Genomic DNA, 19,080 nt, shown 5'->3' on the forward strand with positions numbered 1-19,080 from the left:
ACAAACACCAATAATTTGTTCCTTTTGCCTCCTCAAGGGCATGGGCGGACCACTAGGAACAAATGGACCACCCGGACCCAGCGGCCTATCGGTAATGTATTTTCCAGTTATTGGTGGAACACACAGAGGGGCATTTGGTTTATTGTATAACAACTCATTCCATCTGGGACAGATGTGGGCGGTTTAGGGAATTGTGGGGGGTGTGGCTTTGGTGAACGAATGTTAGAGTGTGGTGCTGACGTTTCATTAGTAAGACCGGTATGAATGTTCATCCGCTTTAGATCTGTTGGGATATACTGTATGGGTAACCACGATGGTGGATGGGTAACTAAGAATCACAGTGCAGGAAGTGACCTCAGAGGCCTGCATTAGTATCAGTTGTAGATGTGCCAGGGAACCCGACTTTGTAGGAAATATTAATAAATCTTAAATCATTTTCCAGGGTCCTGCAGGGCAGAAAGGATCAAAAGGTAACACGGTAAGTTGTATCTTTTAATAGTATCTCATATACAGTGTGTGCTAATATCTAATTACAATTATTCACACCTACTTAACTAATATGAAGTTATTTTTACATATAGTAATGCTTGGGCTGTCCATCAAGTCTTTAGAATTCTTGTATTTAGCACCAGGGGCCTGATTCATGTTTATAAGTAAAGCAAAAAAGCAAATACTTAGGCAAAACCATGTCGCACTGCAGGTGGAGAGTTAGATTTGGGTGGGGTGTGTTCAAACTAAAATCTAATGTGCAGTGTAAACGTAAAGCTGTCTAACATGTGTGGGCTACATGCAAAAGCAGTGAGTATTTACCCTGCACACAAATAATATAAATGTATATCTCCCTTTGGGATGCAGTTAAAATCCCGACTGCCGAAATCCCGACAAATTCTCCCTCCGTGGGTGTCCACGACACCCCTGGAGGGAGAATAAATTAGTGTGCCGAGCACAGCGAGGCACCGGGCCCGCTGCGTGGCAAGCGAAGCGAGCCCTCAAGGGGGGGCGATCCACGTCCCCCCCTTGTCGGCATTTCGGCAGTCGGGATTCCGGCATCGGGATTCTGTACTGAATCCCTCCCTTTGCGTGGCAACATGGTTTGTGCCAGACATGAAGGAGCCGATTCAGACCCATTCGGCTGGGTCCAAAATTGGCCAAGTGTCCGATGGTGGGGGTCTGCGCATGTGCGTCTATGCGCATGTGCAGACCCCCTGTGCGAACGCTTTCGGCAAGTATCATACTAATAAAGGTGTTTACACACTAAGGGAAGGGCCGGAGGCGGGCAGAGGATGGCTGCAGGGGAACACCCAGGGTTTTTTAGGTGTCCACCATGAAAATGCTGGGCATTCACCTGGGAACACAGGCAGGCGGCTGACAACCGCACCCGCCCCCTTTTTGCCAATCTCCGAATGTAATGCAAGTCAGTTCTGACTTTTATTTGGCCACATGCGTGGGGATGTGTTCTCGTGCACATCCCCTTGCATGATAGCTAGGGGGCGGTTGGCAGTGCTGAACTGTTCTCTAGCCTGCGAGTGTACGCAGCTTAGCAAACGGGTCTGAATCAGTCCCAAAGATTCTTTCTTTTAATGCTTTACTTTGGAATCAGAATCAGGCCCATGTGCTGTAATAACCAATATTATAATTGAAGTTCCCCCCAAACCACTGCTGTTGGGAAGGTGGATTCAGGCAGTCTACCTTGTCCACATTCATGAGACTTATATCCCCAGTATATATTGGTCAGAAAACATGAGAAGTTGGTACTATGTATGTGAGTACTCTTGTAATATCATTGTCTGGAACATAGATATCCAAGTAAAATCCTCAAAGCCTTGGAAATAGAAATGTGCATGATTGGTCTCACCAAGGAATTTTACTGGGCTAGAAATACAAAACCCATATTCTATCACTAACCGGTAGCAAATAGGAATAGTATCCTGCACAGGACACAAGTAGTTACATGTGAATTATAGAACCAACTAAACAAATAATATGCTTGTATATATACAACAGATTTAGTGTTGGAGGTGCTCCCAGGAATTAAGTACTAATATACTTAAACAAAGAGAAACAGTGGTCCATAGGTAGTGGGCCACCGTTCAAAAGAAGAATTCCTTTTTGGAAGCACACTTTTGAAAGAGTAAGGATAATGTTAAATGAGTGAGATAATACTTAACTTTTATTTCCAATTATTTTAAAATATTGATAACTCTATAATTTCATGTGTTGCACAATTTGCCATGAAGAGTTAAATAAGTAAAAGTGAAAAAAACAGACAAAATGGCCACTCAAATTTACTATATATTTCTGTCGAAACAATGGCAAATTTTAGCATGTAGTATTGTCGACACAGTGGCAGTTAGTGGTGTTATTAAATGATCATATACGGTAAGTATATGATTAATTAGGGTCCTTAATAGGCCCGGCTGATGACAAGTCCAGAATCTGTGAGAGGTTTATACTGCTAGCACATCTTATATACCAGAGAGAAATTTTTGGTTAAGCTAGGTAAAAACACTTAATCACAGACATACCCGTTGATAGTACATATAATATTAGTACATAAACAAAAAATGAAACCATTAATGGCATATCAGGTATCATTAAGGGTTGGGAAAGCGAAAGTACAGTGAGATAGATTCAATTCTTTCTGCTGCCCAATGTCTTCACAAGTAGGAGCGGACAGAGGGTGAGAGAAGAAATTGATGCACTGATAGAAAAACAGCAAATGAAAAGAGGACACTTCTGTAAGTGGTGTTAGGTCCACCCTGGTACTATAGCATTGCGGGGCGGAAATGCGCCACCAGAAAGTCTCTCTTCCACGGAAAAAGAAAAAAGAAGAAAGGACAATAATACTGAAGACAATAATATTTTGTTCTTCAATTGGGTGAATTCAGTATGTGTGGATGTTTTAAATCTGATTACGACAACAAAAAAATGATGGATTAAATCTCTTGCTGCAGCATTTATTAATGGAATGCATCAAAGTCGAAGTGCTGACGATTGTCAAAAAGCAGGGTATAGTTGTTCTGTCTACATCAATGTGTGTAGTCGACTTGGCAATTAATGTACCAATAATTTGAGACAATGAATCAGGCTGTTATAGCAAACCATTAAGACATATATATTGCTGCTTTGATTTATTAATTAAAGTGTGTCAATGTCAAAGTACTGATGACTGCCAAATAACAGGATATGTCGACACCAATGTGTGTAATTGGCTTGGCAATCACTGTATCTATAAAGCAAGATTAAATCCTGACCTACTATCTAGCAGTGTAGGTTGTTTAATTATAGCACGATGCTAAAACATTATTAGCAACTAGGTGGCAGGGTATAATCAAGCAATAAACCTGTGTGTTGGGTTGACAGAGAGTCACACAAGTTAATGGGAAGGGTAAATCTAACCCAGTATCCTAAGGTGTAGGCTTCTTAATCAGATTAAACAGCAATTATTGTCAGATAGTGAATATGTATAAATACCGCATAAATGAAATAAGGATGTGGCCCAAATCAATAAACAATATCAGAAAATTTGCAGGTATAAAGATAAATCGGTAATGGGCTGTACAAGAAGGAAGGGGGAGAACAGTGTTTGATTGCAGGGATCAATTACCGCCGACCCGTCATCTATGAGCGGACGGGAGGTGATAGAAATGAAGCCGGCACACTGTGAGAAAAGATAAGGAGCGGTGTGCGGGGACGAACGCTGTATGCGGCGTTAGGTCTGCCCTGTTACCAAAGTAGAGCAGGACCGAGATGCGCCGCCAGCGTGTCCATCGCACCCTATGAAAGAAGCAGTGAGAGGGAGGATACCTGAGATACCAGCGGGTAACTGGAGCAATGTCAGGGCTGTCAGTGTCCCGATGTCACCTTTCAGGTGATCAAGCCCACGTGGTGAAACGCGTTCTGACAGTGCTGACCAGGCTGCAGTAGCTCCCCGAGCATCGGGACACTGACAGCCCTGACATTGCTCCAGTTACCCGCTGGTATCTCAGGTATCCTCCCTCTCACTGCTTCTTTCATAGGGTGCGATGGACACGCTGGCGGCGCATCTCGGTCCTGCTCTACTTTGGTAACAGGGCAGACCTAACGCCGCATACAGCGTTCGTCCCCGCACACCGCTCCTTATCTTTTCTCACAGTGTGCCGGCTTCATTTCTATCACCTCCCGTCCGCTCATAGATGACGGGTCGGCGGTAATTGATCCCTGCAATCAAACACTGTTCTCCCCCTTCCTTCTTGTACAGCCCATTACCGATTTATCTTTATACCTGCAAATTTTCTGATATTGTTTATTGATTTGGGCCACATCCTTATTTCATTTATGCGGTATTTATACATATTCACTATCTGACAATAATTGCTGTTTAATCTGATTAAGAAGCCTACACCTTAGGATACTGGGTTAGATTTACCCTTCCCATTAACTTGTGTGACTCTCTGTCAACCCAACACACAGGTTTATTGCTTGATTATACCCTGCCACCTAGTTGCTAATAATGTTTTAGCATCGTGCTATAATTAAACAACCTACACTGCTAGATAGTAGGTCAGGATTTAATCTTGCTTTATAGATACAGTGATTGCCAAGCCAATTACACACATTGGTGTCGACATATCCTGTTATTTGGCAGTCATCAGTACTTTGACATTGACACACTTTAATTAATAAATCAAAGCAGCAATATATATGTCTTAATGGTTTGCTATAACAGCCTGATTCATTGTCTCAAATTATTGGTACATTAATTGCCAAGTCGACTACACACATTGATGTAGACAGAACAACTATACCCTGCTTTTTGACAATCGTCAGCACTTCGACTTTTATACATTCTATTAATAAATGCTGCAGCAAGAGATTTAATCCATCATTTTTTTGTTGTCGTAATCAGATTTAAAACATCCACACATACTGAATTCACCCAATTGAAGAACAAAATATTATTGTCTTCAGTATTATTGTCCTTTCTTCTTTTTTCTTTTTCCGTGGAAGAGAGACTTTCTGGTGGCGCATTTCCGCCCCGCAATGCTATAGTACCAGGGTGGACCTAACACCACTTACAGAAGTGTCCTCTTTTCATTTGCTGTTTTTCTATCAGTGCATCAATTTCTTCTCTCACCCTCTGTCCGCTCCTACTTGTGAAGACATTGGGCAGCAGAAAGAATTGAATCTATCTCACTGTACTTTCGCTTTCCCAACCCTTAATGATACCTGATATGCCATTAATGGTTTCATTTTTTGTTTATGTACTAATATTATATGTACTATCAACGGGTATGTCTGTGATTAAGTGTTTTTACCTAGCTTAACCAAAAATTTCTCTCTGGTATATAAGATGTGCTAGCAGTATAAACCTCTCACAGATTCTGGACTTGTCATCAGCCGGGCCTATTAAGGACCCTAATTAATCATATACTTACCGTATATGATCATTTAATAACACCACTAACTGCCACTGTGTCGACAATACTACATGCTAAAATTTGCCATTGTGTCGACAGAAATATATAGTAAATTTGAGTGGCCATTTTGTCTGTTTTTTTCACTTTTACTTATTTAACTCTTCATGGCAAATTGTGCAACACATGAAATTATAGAGTTATCAATATTTTAAAATAATTGGAAATAAAAGTTAAGTATTATCTCACTCATTTAACATTATCCTTACTCTTTCAAAAGTGTGCTTCCAAAAAGGAATTCTTCTTTTGAACGGTGGCCCACTACCTATGGACCACTGTTTCTCTTTGTTTAATTCTATCACTAACCGCCTGGTCACCAGGCGGTCAGATGCAGAATTAAGCTTCTGCATGGGAATAAGGTGTACATTTATAATTTCATTCATATCAAAAAGAACCCCCAAGCAATTATATTAGATTAGGAGTCTAATCAGTGTTCTTTCTCCAGGGTGGAATCGGCATCAGAGGAGATACAGGACCACCAGGACCTCCTGGGCCACCGGTAAGTCATATAGCTAATACTTTTTGTAAAGTAGTATGAGGCCAGAGAGCTACTCCACCAAGCTGGAACTTATATTGAACTAGGTTAGCAGGGACCATGGGTACAAAGTGTTGGCCAAACCTGCACATGGGGCATAGACATTACCAGTTGCTACCGTCCTGGACATATGGGGTTGGTATCAGCAGCGACAGTAGCTCAGGTGTCCCCGATGCTCATCCTATCTCGTAGATCAGTCCAGTGTGACCTGTCATTTCGAATCGGTTGTTCTAAAGAAACCCACCAACCTCAAATACCGACTTTTGGCTTTCCTGCTTTTTGCCCGGTATCTTATGGCCATCAGACCAGCTGATGGAAAGTCACCAGTGGCTGTATCTTCTAGGGAATGCCTCTTTATTTTTGTGGAGTAGATTATATCATGGAGGGTGTCCAGAAGTGCAAAATCCATCATGTTTAGTATTTATTACATGGAATCCCATAGTGTAATAACTCCATTTTTACAAGTGTTGAAGTTCTGTCTCATGGTATCGGATATTCTACATGGCTAAAGCTATTGTTGGCTTGTAATTAATCATCTTTTTAACTGTTAGCCTGTATATCTCATGACAGGGTCGCCCAGCTCAAATCATAGAGCCTCTTCCATACGACACATATGAACCAACCAGGAAGAGGCGGCGATACTCTGATGGTCAACAGGCCGATGAAGCATCACCCGATTATATGGCTGATGGAATGGAAGAAGTTTATGCCACATTAGGGTCTCTTAAGGTGGAGGTGGAACAGATGAGGTGGCCTGTGGGGTCCAAAGACAGCCCAGGAAGATCATGTAAAGAACTTCAACTGTGTCATCCTACTTATAAAGATGGTAAGTAATATCACAGATGGTAAGTAATATCACAGGATGAGATATAGGGCATATGGGGTAATAGGAGGAGATATAGGGAGAGGGTATATGGGGTAATAGGAGGAGATATAGGGAGAGGGTATATGGGGTAATAGGAGGAGATATAGGGAGAGGGTATATGGGGTAATAGGAGGAGATATAGGGAGAGGGTATATGGGGTAATAGGAAGAGATATAGGGAGAGGGTCTATGGGGTAATAGGAGGAGATATAGGGAGAGGGTATATGGGGTAATAGGAGGAGATATAGGGAGAGGGTATATGGGGTAATAGGAGGAGATATAGGGAGAGGGTGTATGGGGTAATAGGGGGAGATATAGGGAGAGGGTATATGGGGTAATAGGATGAGATATAGGGAGAGGGTATATGGGGCAATAGGAAGAGATCTAGGGAGAGGGTGTATGGGGTAATAGGAGGAGATATAGGGAGAAGGTATACGGGGTAATAGGAGGAGATATAGGGAGAGGGTATATGGGGTAATAGGAGGAGATATAGGGAGAGGGTACATGGGGTAATAGGAGGATATATAGGGAGAGGGTATATGGGGTAATAGGAGGAGATATAGGGAGAGGGTATATGGGGTAATAGGAGGAGATATAGGGAGAGGGTACATGGGGTAATAGGAGGATATATAGGGAGAGGGTATATGGGGTAATAGGAGGAGATATAGGGAGAGGGTATATGGGGTAATAGGAGGAGATATAGGGAGAGGGTATATGGGGTAATAGGAGGAGATATAGGGAGAGGGTATATGGGGTAATAGGAGGAGATATAGGGAGAGGGTATATGGGGTAATAGGAGGAGATATAGGGAGAGGGTATATGGGGTAATAGGAGGAGATATAGGGAGAGGGTATATGGGGTAATAGGAGGAGATATAGGGAGAGGGTCTATGGGGTAATAGGAGGAGATATAGGGAGAGGGTATATGGGGTAATAGGAGGAGATATAGGGAGAGGGTATATGGGGTAATAGGGGGAGATATAGGGAGAGGGTATATGGGGTAATAGGATGAGATATAGGGAGAGGGTATATGGGGTAATAGGAAGAGATCTAGGGAGAGGGTGTATGGGGTAATAGGAGGAGATATAGGGAGAAGGTATATGGGGTAATAGGAGGAGATATAGTGAGAGGGTATATGGGGTAATAGGAGGAGATATAGGGAGAGGGTACATGGGGTAATAGGAGGATATATAGGGAGAGGGTATATGGGGTAATAGGAGGAGATATAGGGAGAGGGTATATGGGGTAATAGGAGGAGATATAGGGAGAGGGTACATGGGGTAATAGGAGGATATATAGGGAGAGGGTATATGGGGTAATAGGAGGAGATATAGGGAGAGGGTATATGGGGTAATAGGAGGAGATATAGGGAGAGGGTATATGGGGTAATAGGAGGAGAGGGTATATGGGGTAATAGGAGGAGATATAGGGAGAGGGTATATGGGGTAATAGGAGGAGATATAGGGAGAGGGTATATGGGGTAATAGGAGGAGATATAGGGAGAGGGTACATGGGGTAATAGGAGGATATATAGGGAGAGGGTATATGGGGTAATAGGAGGAGATATAGGGAGAGGGTATATGGGGTAATAGGAGGAGATATAGGGAGAGGGTATATGGGGTAATAGGATGAGATATAGGGAGAGGGTATATGGGGTAATAGGAAGAGATCTAGGGAGAGGGTGTATGGGGTAATAGGAGGAGATATAGGGAGAGGGTATATGGGGTAATAGGAGGAGATATAGGGAGAGGGTATATGGGGTAATAGGAGGAGATATAGGGAGAGGGTACATGGGGTAATAGGAGGATATATAGGGAGAGGGTATATGGGGTAATAGGAGGAGATATAGGGAGAGGGTATATGGGGTAATAGGAGGAGATATAGGGAGAGGGTACATGGGGTAATAGGAGGATATATAGGGAGAGGGTACATGGGGTAATAGGAGGAGATATAGGGAGAGGGTATATGGGGTAATAGGAGGAGATATAGGGAGAGGGTATATGGGGTAATAGAAGGAGAGGGTATATGGGGTAATAGGAGGAGATATAGGGAGAGGGTATATGGGGTAATAGGAGGAGATATAGGGAGAGGGTAAATGGGGTAATAGGAGGAGATATAGGGAGAGGGTACATGGGGTAATAGGAGGAGATATAGGGAGAGGGTATATGGAGTAATAGGAGGAGATATAGGGAGAGGGTATATGGGGTAATAGGAGGAGATATAGGGAGAGGGTATATGGGGTAATAGGAGATATAGGGAGAGGGTATATGGGGTAATAGGAGGAGATATAGGGAGAGGGTACATGGGGTAATAGGAGGAGATATAGGGAGAGGGTATATGGGGTAATAGTAGATATAGGGAGAGGGTATATGGGGTAATAGGAGGAGATATAGGGAGAGGGTATATGGGGTAATAGTAGATATAGGGAGAGGGTATATGTAGTAATAGGAGAAGATATAGGGAGAGGGTATATGGGGTAATAGGAGGAGATATAGGGAGAGGGTATATGGGGTAATAGGAGGAGATATAGGGAGAGGGTACATGGGGTAATAGGAGGAGATATAGGAAGAGGGTATATGGAGTAATAGGAGGAGATATAGGGAGAGGGTATATGGGGTAATAGGAGGAGATATAGGGAGAGGGTATATGGAGTAATAGGAGGAGATATAGGGAGAGGGTATATGGGGTAATAGTAGATATAGGGAGAGGGTATATGGGGTAATAGGAGGAGATATAGGGAGAGGGTATATGGGGTAATAGTAGATATAGGGAGAGGGTATATGTAGTAATAGGAGGAGATATAGGAAGAGGGTATATGGGGTAATAGGAGGAGATATAGGGAGAGGGTATATGGGGTAATAGGAGGAGATATAGGGAGGGGGTATATAGGGTAATAGGAGGAGATATAGGGAGAGGGTATATGGGGTAATAATAGATATAGGGAGAGGGTATATGGAGTAATAGGAGTATATATAGGGACAGGATATATAAAGGAACAGCAGGAGATATACGGAGATATATGAGTTAATAGGATAAATGAGTGTTATTGTATATTCTATGTTTACATTATAGGAGACTACTGGATTGATCCTAACCAGGGCTGTAACAGAGATGCCTTCAAAGTATTCTGCAATTTCACAGCTGGTGGGGAAACCTGTCTGTTCCCAGACAAAAAGTTTGAGTCGGTCAGTATAACAAAAAAAGAGGTGCTAATTTTCCTACAGTATGTCTTTATCTAAATCCATTCAATCTACCTTGGGGCATCATACATACATACATACATCATACATATCATACATTATACTTATCATACATACCTTGCATCAAGCATATCATATATATAGTATACATCATACATACCATATATCATACATTTATCATTATTCATTTATTTACAATTTCTTATATAGCGCAGTAGATTCCATTGCGCTTTACAATGGTAGACAGCGATAAAACAAACTGGGTAACAACAGACAGACTTGGAGGTAGGAGGGCCCTGCCAGGGCCGTCTTAACATTAGGAAGGGCCCCTGGGCAACCTAGTTCACTGGACCCCCCCCCCCCCCCAAATTAGTTTGCCCAGGAGCCCACAGTCACCTCCCCAACCCTCACCTCTCTGGCTCCGTGCGGCAGCCAGTCAACTTCCGGCGGCCGGGGATCCGATCATCTTCGCTGGGGGATCCGGGCAGCGGGATCAGGGCAGCGGCGGTAGCTAGGAGCCTGCCCTGAAGTGGCAAAGCGCTATTAACTGGCGGGGCGGGAAGCGCTGTTGCATTTGAAAAGACTGGCCAGACGCTGATTGGCTGAATTCAGCCAATCAGCGTTCGGCCAGTCTTTTCAAATGCAGCAGCGCTTCCCGCCCCACCGGCAAATAGCGCTAATGGGAAAGATGGTGGCCGGGTAGCGGGGATCCGACCATCCTCGCTGGGGAAGGGGATCAGGGCGGCGGTGGCGGTAGGTAGGAGCCCGAAGCGGCGAAGCACTATTTGTCGGCGGGGGCGGGAAGCGCTGTTGAATTTGAAAAGACTGGCCGGATGCTGATTGGCTGAATTCAGCCAATCAGCATTCAGCCAGTCATTTTAAATGCAGCAGCGCTTCTCGCCCCCCCTGCCGGCAAATAGCGATTCGCCGCTTCGGGCTCCTAGCTACCGCCACCGATGCCCTGATCCCCCTGCCGGATCACCCAGTGAGGGTGATCAGAACCCCGGCACACGGACCCCCGAAATTAAATTCACTGCTAGCTAGGAGGTGAAGCGCTATTTGCCGGCGGGGTGGGAAGCGCTGTTGCCTTTTCAAAGACTGGCCGGATGCTGATTTTCTGAATTCAGCCAATCAGCATCCGGCCAGTCTATTCAAATGCAACAGCGCTTCCCGCCCCGCCGGCAAATAGAGCTTCGCCGAATCAGGCTTCTAGCTACCGCCACCGCCCTGATCCCCCTGCCCGGATCCCCCAGCGAGGGTGAGCGGATTCCCGGATCCCGGCCACCATCTTTCCCATTGGGCTGGGCCGGGGGCCCCTAGGTCCTAGGGTCCCCGGGCAACTGCCCATCGTGCCCAATGGGAAAGACGGCACTGGGCCCCGCTGCAAGCTTACAATCTATAGGGACATAGGAGGGAAACACAAGGAAAGGCACCAGTAATAGCATAGCAGTCCCACCAAGTTACAGGTCCAGAAGGGAAGCTATATAATACATAAGTGCCTCAGAGGGTTATGCGTGTGGAACTTAAACATGATAGGCTTGCCTGAAGAGGTGAGTTTTCAGGGAACGCTTGAAAGTTTGGAGGCTGGTGGAGAGTCTTATTGTGCGTGGAAGGGCATTCCATAGGATGGGAGCAGCCCGATGAAAGTTCTGTAATAGTGAATGGGAGCTGGTGATCTGTACAGAAGAAAGATGCAGATCTTGTGCAGAGCGAAGTGGTCGACATGGGAGATATTTTGAGATAAGTAAAGATATATAAGCTGGTGCAGTATGGTTAATAGCTTTATTTGCGAGTAGAAGTGTTTTATATAGAATACGGTAAAATACAGGCAACCAATGGAGAGACTGGCAGAGCAGATCAGCTGACAATGAGCGTCTTGCAAGGAAGATCAGCCTAGCAGCAGCATTTAAAATGGATTGTAGTGGTGAGAGTCTGTTCTTGGGAAGACCAGTTAGGAGACTATTGCAATAACCAATGCGGGATATAATGAGTGCATGGATAAGAGATTTAGTAGTGTCTTGTGTGAGATAGGGTCGTATTTTGGATATATTTTTTTAGATGCATGTAACATGATTTGGAGACAGAATGAATGTGTGCAACAAAGGACAGTTCAGAGTCGAGAATGACCCCTAGGCAACGAGCTTGTGGGGTAGATTGTCAAGTTGACCACAGTTATGGAGATATCAGGATGGTAACTCTTCAGGCCCCCCATACATCGAGGCGATTTGGTCCGATTTCGGCCAATTGCGACCAATCGGCCCATTAAATCGGACCAAATCGCCTCTTCCTGACATGCAGTCGGGTCCGATGCGCGGTCCCGTGTGCATCGGACCCGACCATGTGGTCGGACCGGCAGGCCGTCTGACCACCCGTTCCTCCAGGCGGCGAGGCGGGCGGGAAGCAGGGACGCATGCGTTCCATCACAACGGATCGCATATGTCCCTGCCGCCTGGAAGGTCCCGGCGGCTCGCACTCTGTCGGGTGTCCGTACACTGCTGCGAGATGTCGATGTATGGGCAGCTTTCTTGGCTGGTGGGAATATAATTAATTCCGTTTTGGAAATATTGAGTTTGAGGAGGTATCATACATCTCATACATTATACAAATCATACATATCATACAAATCATACATATCATACATCATACATACCATACTTATACATCATACATATCATACATCATACATATCATACATCTCATACATTATACAGTTCATACATATCATACATATTATACATCATACATATCATACACTATACATATCATACATAATCCAACATAATCTGGCCATATATCTCCTGAAGCAGCTGCCAGATGTTCCCCAGCTGTGGGCTCTGTGTTTGGTTATAAGATCACTGCTCACCTCAGATTGACATGATGCGCAGCGCAGCACAGCGCACATACTACACACTTACAGTACCTCTGTGTGGTGCGAGCGAGAACTTGTGATGCCGGCAGAACACACATAAATTTGGGGAATTGCATTACCCACTTTGTGTTTAATTAATATCTGCCTGGAGTGACTCTTCTTCCTGAGTCTTGTTTCTTTTGTGTATTTTGTTATGTTTTAGTTACATACTCATGATGATTACATCTACCTGTGTAATATGTATAAGGGACTGTACATGCATAATGTGTATAAGGGCCTCTACCTGTGTAATATGTATAAGGGACTGTACATGCATAATGTGTATAAGGGCCTCTACCTCCTTAATGAGTGTAATGGATTCTACCTGCGTAGTGTGTATAAGGGACTCTACCGTGTACCTGCATAATTGTTTATAAGGAATTCTATCTGCATAATGTGTATAAGTGCTTTATCTGCATAATATGTCTAATGGGGTCTACCAAGCACAATGTGTATAAGGGGTTCTACCTGTCATAATGTGTATAAGGGACACTATGCAGGTATAGTCCCTTATACACATTAGGACAGGTAGAAACCCTTATACACATTATGCAGATAAAGCACTTATACACATTATGCAGAGAGAACCCCTTATACACGATTATGCAGGTACAAGGGTAGCGTACACACACCAAGCAGGTAATGTGTATAAGGGAATCTACCTGCTTAATGTGTGTACTCTACCCGTGTACCTGCATAACTGTTTATAAGGGCTTCTATCTGCATAATATGTATAATGGGCTCTACCAGGCATAATGTGTATAAGGGGTTCTACCTGTCCTAATATGTATATGGGGCTCTACCTGACATAATGTGTATTAGGGGCTCTCCCAGGCATAATGTGTATAAGAGGATCTACCTGGTGTAATGTGTATAAGGCGCTCTCCCTGGCATAGTGTGTGTGGGGCTCTACTTGGCATATTGTGTGTGAGGAGCGCTACCTGGCTTAATGTGTGTGATGGTCTTTACGTGGCATAATATAATGGACTCTACCATAGTGGAATGTGTGTAAGTGGTTCTACCTGGTGTAATCTGTGTAAAGGACTCGACCATGGTATAATATGTGTTAGGGTGTAAGGGTTTTACTGTGGTGTAATGTGTATAAGAGGGTACTATTTTGTGGTGTAATGTGAATTGGTAGCCATGACCCTTCCCCATGAAGCCACACTCATATGTATTCATATATATATTTGCTGTATGCCCTGTCCCTATTTTGAGCATGGTGGGGCTCAATTCTCTTTCTGAGGCAAAAAGTCTAGTTACAGCTCTGGAGGATGCATTCTTGTCCTGAAATCTAGCTTATGGTTATGAGTGCCACCAAGAGACTGATTAGGCCCAGTACTAGAATTCGGTTGTGGTATGTTCCTTTGTTCATGGTGGGAGCTTAGTGAATGCTATGGGCCAGATCCCCCCCCCCCCCCCCCCCCATCTTCATGCATACAATATTTACCATAGGTGTGATAATAAGGAATGCAGTTCTCAGTGTTAAGTGATCTTACTAATCTTTGCTTATATCACTAGGTTAAAGTTGCAGCATGGAACAAAGAGACCCCAGGAGATTGGTACAGCTCTTTTAAAAGAGGAAAGAAGGTAAATGAAACATGTCCCTACACTAACCAGGTCTATAAATAATTACTCACAAAATGTATTTCTCAGTATTTGTATGTTTGCAGATTATAGTACTCTACAGTTCTCACTTATGCCTTGTGGTGGAGCTGTCTTACCAATATGGTCAAGTTAAATATAAAAGGAAATGTTTTACCAGATACACAGACAGTATACAAGCAATTGATGTTAGAATAGTTTCTCATTAATGCTACATCCACATTATGGGGGACATTCTGGTTAATTCGCTCCCCCGCACGTTCGTATGGGGCAGCGATGTTTTTTATTCTGCGCATGCGCATAACGATTTATGCACATGTGCAGGGTCCCTGGGAGAATGGACTAGGTGACTTGCATAGTCACCGATCCATTCGCACGGACCGGTGCGGGCTGGGGGAGGTGGAGTCGGGTATCGACCATGGGAACGCCTAGCTTTTCAAGGACGTCTCCATGAAAATGCTGGGTGTTCTCATGGTATTGCGGGTGGGAGCTGGTGCCACCTGCCATTTCTTCAGCCGGAAGCCTGCAAATATCAGTCAGTCTCCACTGACTTATATGTGCATGCCCTAGAGAAATCATTCGATGGCCGGTGAGGGCCCATGTGAGGGAATGTGTCTACATGATACCATCCCCTCACATGGTTGCGAGGGGATATGGTGGGGGGAGGCGATTCAGCGGGGCAGGCCCTCTGGGACTCGGTAAACTGCAAGCTTCGCAGCTTACCGAGTCAACCATAATCAGGGACTACAGTATGACCACCTGTGGATTTGGGCTATTACAAAGAAATTCCTTACCTCTTGTTCACACTTTGGCCCTTACTTAGATGTGATTGCAGTACAAATTTGTTTGGAAATTGGGCAAAACCATGTGCACTGCAGGTGGGGCAGATGTAACATGTGCAGAGATAGTTAAATTTGGGTGGGGTGTGTTGAAACTGAAATCTCTGCAGTGCACATGGTTTTGCCCATTTACCAAACAATTTTATACTGTGATCAGATCTGAATAAAGGCCTTTGTGGGGAGGGACCTCCTAAGACCTCTAGTCAGAGCCAGTGGTTTCATGCTTGTGGGGGTTTCATGTTTGTTGTCAGGTGTTATATGCTCATTGCTAGGGTTCATCTCAAGCACAGGGTCGATCTCAAGCACAATTACCATCGACTGGATCCCCCCCGGTGTGCAGCCACCAAATATGTCTAGACTTACTCAGCGCTGCGAGGGCATGGGGGAAATGGAGGCCGTTACTGATGTCAATGCCCCTTCCTCCCAATGGCCGGATGCCGTCTGCGGTTTTTGGCGGCAATCCTAGAAAACGCCGGGGTGACACCTATAAGCTCCAGCCAGCTGTTAATCATCTTGCAAATGGCCAGCGGTGGCTACCCATCGCTGGCTTTATTCACAGGGAGACCTTGCGCATGTGCTCAGCACTCATTGTGCATGCACGGTCTATCGATAATCATCAGGGCTGAGAATTGGCAACAAGTTATGGGCATGTGCATGATGAGAATCCTAACAGCCACAGGACCGCTCATATTCCCGCGTCTGAATGCTCACCTCCCAACACATGTCCAATCCATTGCTGAGATTGTGTGTCTCAATCACTACTTTGACTCTTCATTACCTGTCGCTGGGAATTTCCACTTCCTGTAGGTCTCTCCTACTTTCTGGCACCTTTAGGTATTTTTTTTAAATCTTTATTTAAAAAATGTATACCAGACAGAGCACAGGACACACATCTCCTGTAGCCCTATCCCTGGGAGCTTTGCATTAATATTTCTCTTGGAGAATAAATCGAAACTCTTGTCTTCTTCTGTGGTCCTTACAGTTCCAGTACATTGATGCCGATGGTAATCCCGTCCATGTGGTGCAGCTGACATTTCTGAAACTGCTAAGTGCTGTAGGCCGGCAAAACTTCACCTATAATTGCCAACAGTCAGTGGCTTGGTACGATTCGTCCAAAGGAAACCACGACCAGTCGATAAAGTTCCGGGCAGACAATGAGGAAGTCCTTTCCTACAGCCGCACACCCGAACTAAAGGCATTATACGATGGGTGTGAAGTAAGTACACAGCTTATATAGTAGGATTTAGTAGGACTGATGTCTATAAGCATGGTTTCTTTAGTCTTCCTATGTAACCAGGAGAGTTTGGTGATTGCATACGATTTGGGTCTTGATGTGCCATTTTTTACATGTAATAAATTGCATGCGATTTATCACATGTACTCCCAGGGAGCTGTAGGTGGGGAACAGGCTGCTGGAGTGGTAGGGGCAGGAGAATTAAAAAAAAAAACTTACAAATGAATGGGCGTCCTTTTAAAATCTCCTGCCCGCCGCTACAGCAGTGGATGCAGAGCAGGGAGAGCACCTCTACAATTTGGCCTGTTTTCATCCAATTCCGATGGATCAGGCAGATGTATCGAATGAAAACTGGCCAAATCGGAGGTGTTTGGCATCAGATTGGATCAAATGTACATTCCAGTGGGTATTAGATTGGATCTTGGAGAATTTATGTGCAGCACGTAAGATAAATCGGAATCGGACCATCAGCAGCACATTGAGGGTGCTTTTTAGCATTGGATTTCCCTTAAACTTCCCCGACAGCTCCCCTGGAGTCAAGTGCCAAGTCAGATGGAGCCCTCCCAGGGAGCTTCTGGGGGAGTTCAAGGGAAAACAGGTCTATCTTGTGCCTCAGACAAGTAAGATCTGTGCATGCGCACCTTAAGAGTCCAGCTCGCTGAGAGCTAGCTCCTATCAGTCTGACCGCAGTCCGCTGGTGGCTGCCTGTTTTATCTGCAAGTTTCTTACACCTCAGAAGCCCCAGATAACAGGCGCACCCTTGCTTCCAGCCATGTTACCCATATGGATATCTGCTTGTAGATGTGGGAGCCAGGAGCACACCCTGCCAGTGAAAGCAGTGGCTGCTGGGTGGGACAGGACAGGCAAAGCACTGGTGTTGTGGGCGGAGCTGTTTGATAACACAGAACACTAAGCCAGCTATTTGAGGAGTCTGAAGTAGTACAGACCACTCAAATGATTTTTCAGACTCCTTGAAACACTGACTGAGAGATCAGAGAAATCATTAGATTAAAGGTCAGCAATATGGAATCACAACCCCATGCTGAGAGTAGGAAACACAGTTTGAGTACCGCTGCTATAGACTCTCCATAACATTAAGCAATAATAAAGACAATAACGGATGTAAAGAAGATACTGTAGTTTTAGCTTATATTGTCCCAAAAGTCATTGTTACTTATCATTTGTTCTCCCATACAACTTCAACAGCTTCGAAAGGGTGTAGAACGAACGGTGCTTGAGATCAACACCTACAAGGTGGAACATCTACCCCTCAGGGACCTTGCCGTCAGCGACTTTGGAGACAGCAACCAGAAGTTTGGGTTTGAGCTGGGGCCAATCTGCTTTAATGGCTAGAGAAACACTTAACTGAAAGACTCCAAAATCATCTTGCTATTCTCAAAACAAAGAGAACTTGAGTTTCATGGTTTAACGGACTAAGCAACTTCCACTGGTCGTCATTGGCAAAGATTTATTTACGTGGTTTTTATTTTGATTTTTTTTGTTATATATATTTTTTTGTTTTATTTTTGATTTTTCGTCTACTGCAGGGGATTTTTGATTTGTGTTTCTAACGAGTGCCCACCCTTGTAGGGTTTTCATTAGGGGATAACTATGGCCCTGGAGATCTGGCTTGTCCGGTGCACGTGTGGACATGGTCACTGTGCGGTTAATGAGAGAGCTGATGCGTGTGGTTAGATCTGCTCATTACACAGGATTCTCTGTCCCTGAAATTGGAAGCACTCCTGATCTTGCACTGGAGCATAACTGTCCAATCGGGATGTTTCTTTTGGTGCCCCATTCGTGGGATTTGCTGAAACAAAGTGCTCTGATTGGCTTAAGCCATCGTCAGCCATACACTGAACATTGCCTCCCCATACGCTGATTGTAAAAATGTTATATTTGAATGTTTAACACTCATTATGTATCTGTAAACCAAAACCCCCAATTCTTCCAAGGTTTAACAAGTTAGTGACACCTACCTCAAATAAAAGCGATTGTCTTGTGTTGAGACTCTCGGTTATCAGTGGAGAGAACAGTGTCACTAACTACATTGGCATAAGTGTACTGTATATTGTATATGTATAGATTATCAAACTCCATATTAATCTTGAAAATGGGCTCTGTAAAAGTTAAGGACAAATTAAATTATATTTCTCCATTTAACACCTCTTAAATCTTCCTAGCATCCGTCACAATGTTCACAATGCGCCATTTTTAAATTCCTACGCCTCTCTCAGATCTGTAGATAGCCACGCATTGCTTTAATAACCCTTTTACAAAATTGTAATTGATTATAATTTAACTTTACCTCATACCTCCCAACTGTCCAGCTAACCGCGGCAATGTCACAGTTTTTGGAGACGTTCCCGCATCCCGCCCAGGGCCACCATTGTCCCGCGTGGGGGAGGAGCAGTTGGGAGTGTCCCTCCCCCCAGCCTGA

The 19,080-nt window shown here is 44.3% G+C and overlaps 1 protein-coding gene across 1 annotated transcript in view; it reads left to right on the forward strand.

The window, feature by feature from the left end:
- COL5A3 (collagen type V alpha 3 chain) overlaps nt 1-18,803 on the forward strand; it is a 196,262-nt gene extending 177,459 nt beyond the window's left edge. The window contains exons 55-62 of the mRNA XM_083180418.1: nt 38-91; nt 443-478; nt 5,902-5,955; nt 6,562-6,817; nt 9,927-10,039; nt 14,484-14,552; nt 16,389-16,622; nt 17,847-18,803. Coding sequence (XP_083036544.1) covers nt 38-91; nt 443-478; nt 5,902-5,955; nt 6,562-6,817; nt 9,927-10,039; nt 14,484-14,552; nt 16,389-16,622; nt 17,847-17,993 — 963 coding nt within the window. The 3' untranslated portion in view covers nt 17,994-18,803. The remainder of the gene's footprint in view (nt 1-37; nt 92-442; nt 479-5,901; nt 5,956-6,561; nt 6,818-9,926; nt 10,040-14,483; nt 14,553-16,388; nt 16,623-17,846) is intronic.
- Nucleotides 18,804-19,080: the final 277 nt, after the last annotated feature.

The sequence above is a fragment of the Crinia signifera genome, chromosome 4 (assembly GCF_055691185.1).
Source record: "Crinia signifera chromosome 4, ASM5569118v1, whole genome shotgun sequence".
Lineage (NCBI taxonomy): Eukaryota > Metazoa > Chordata > Amphibia > Anura > Myobatrachidae > Crinia > Crinia signifera.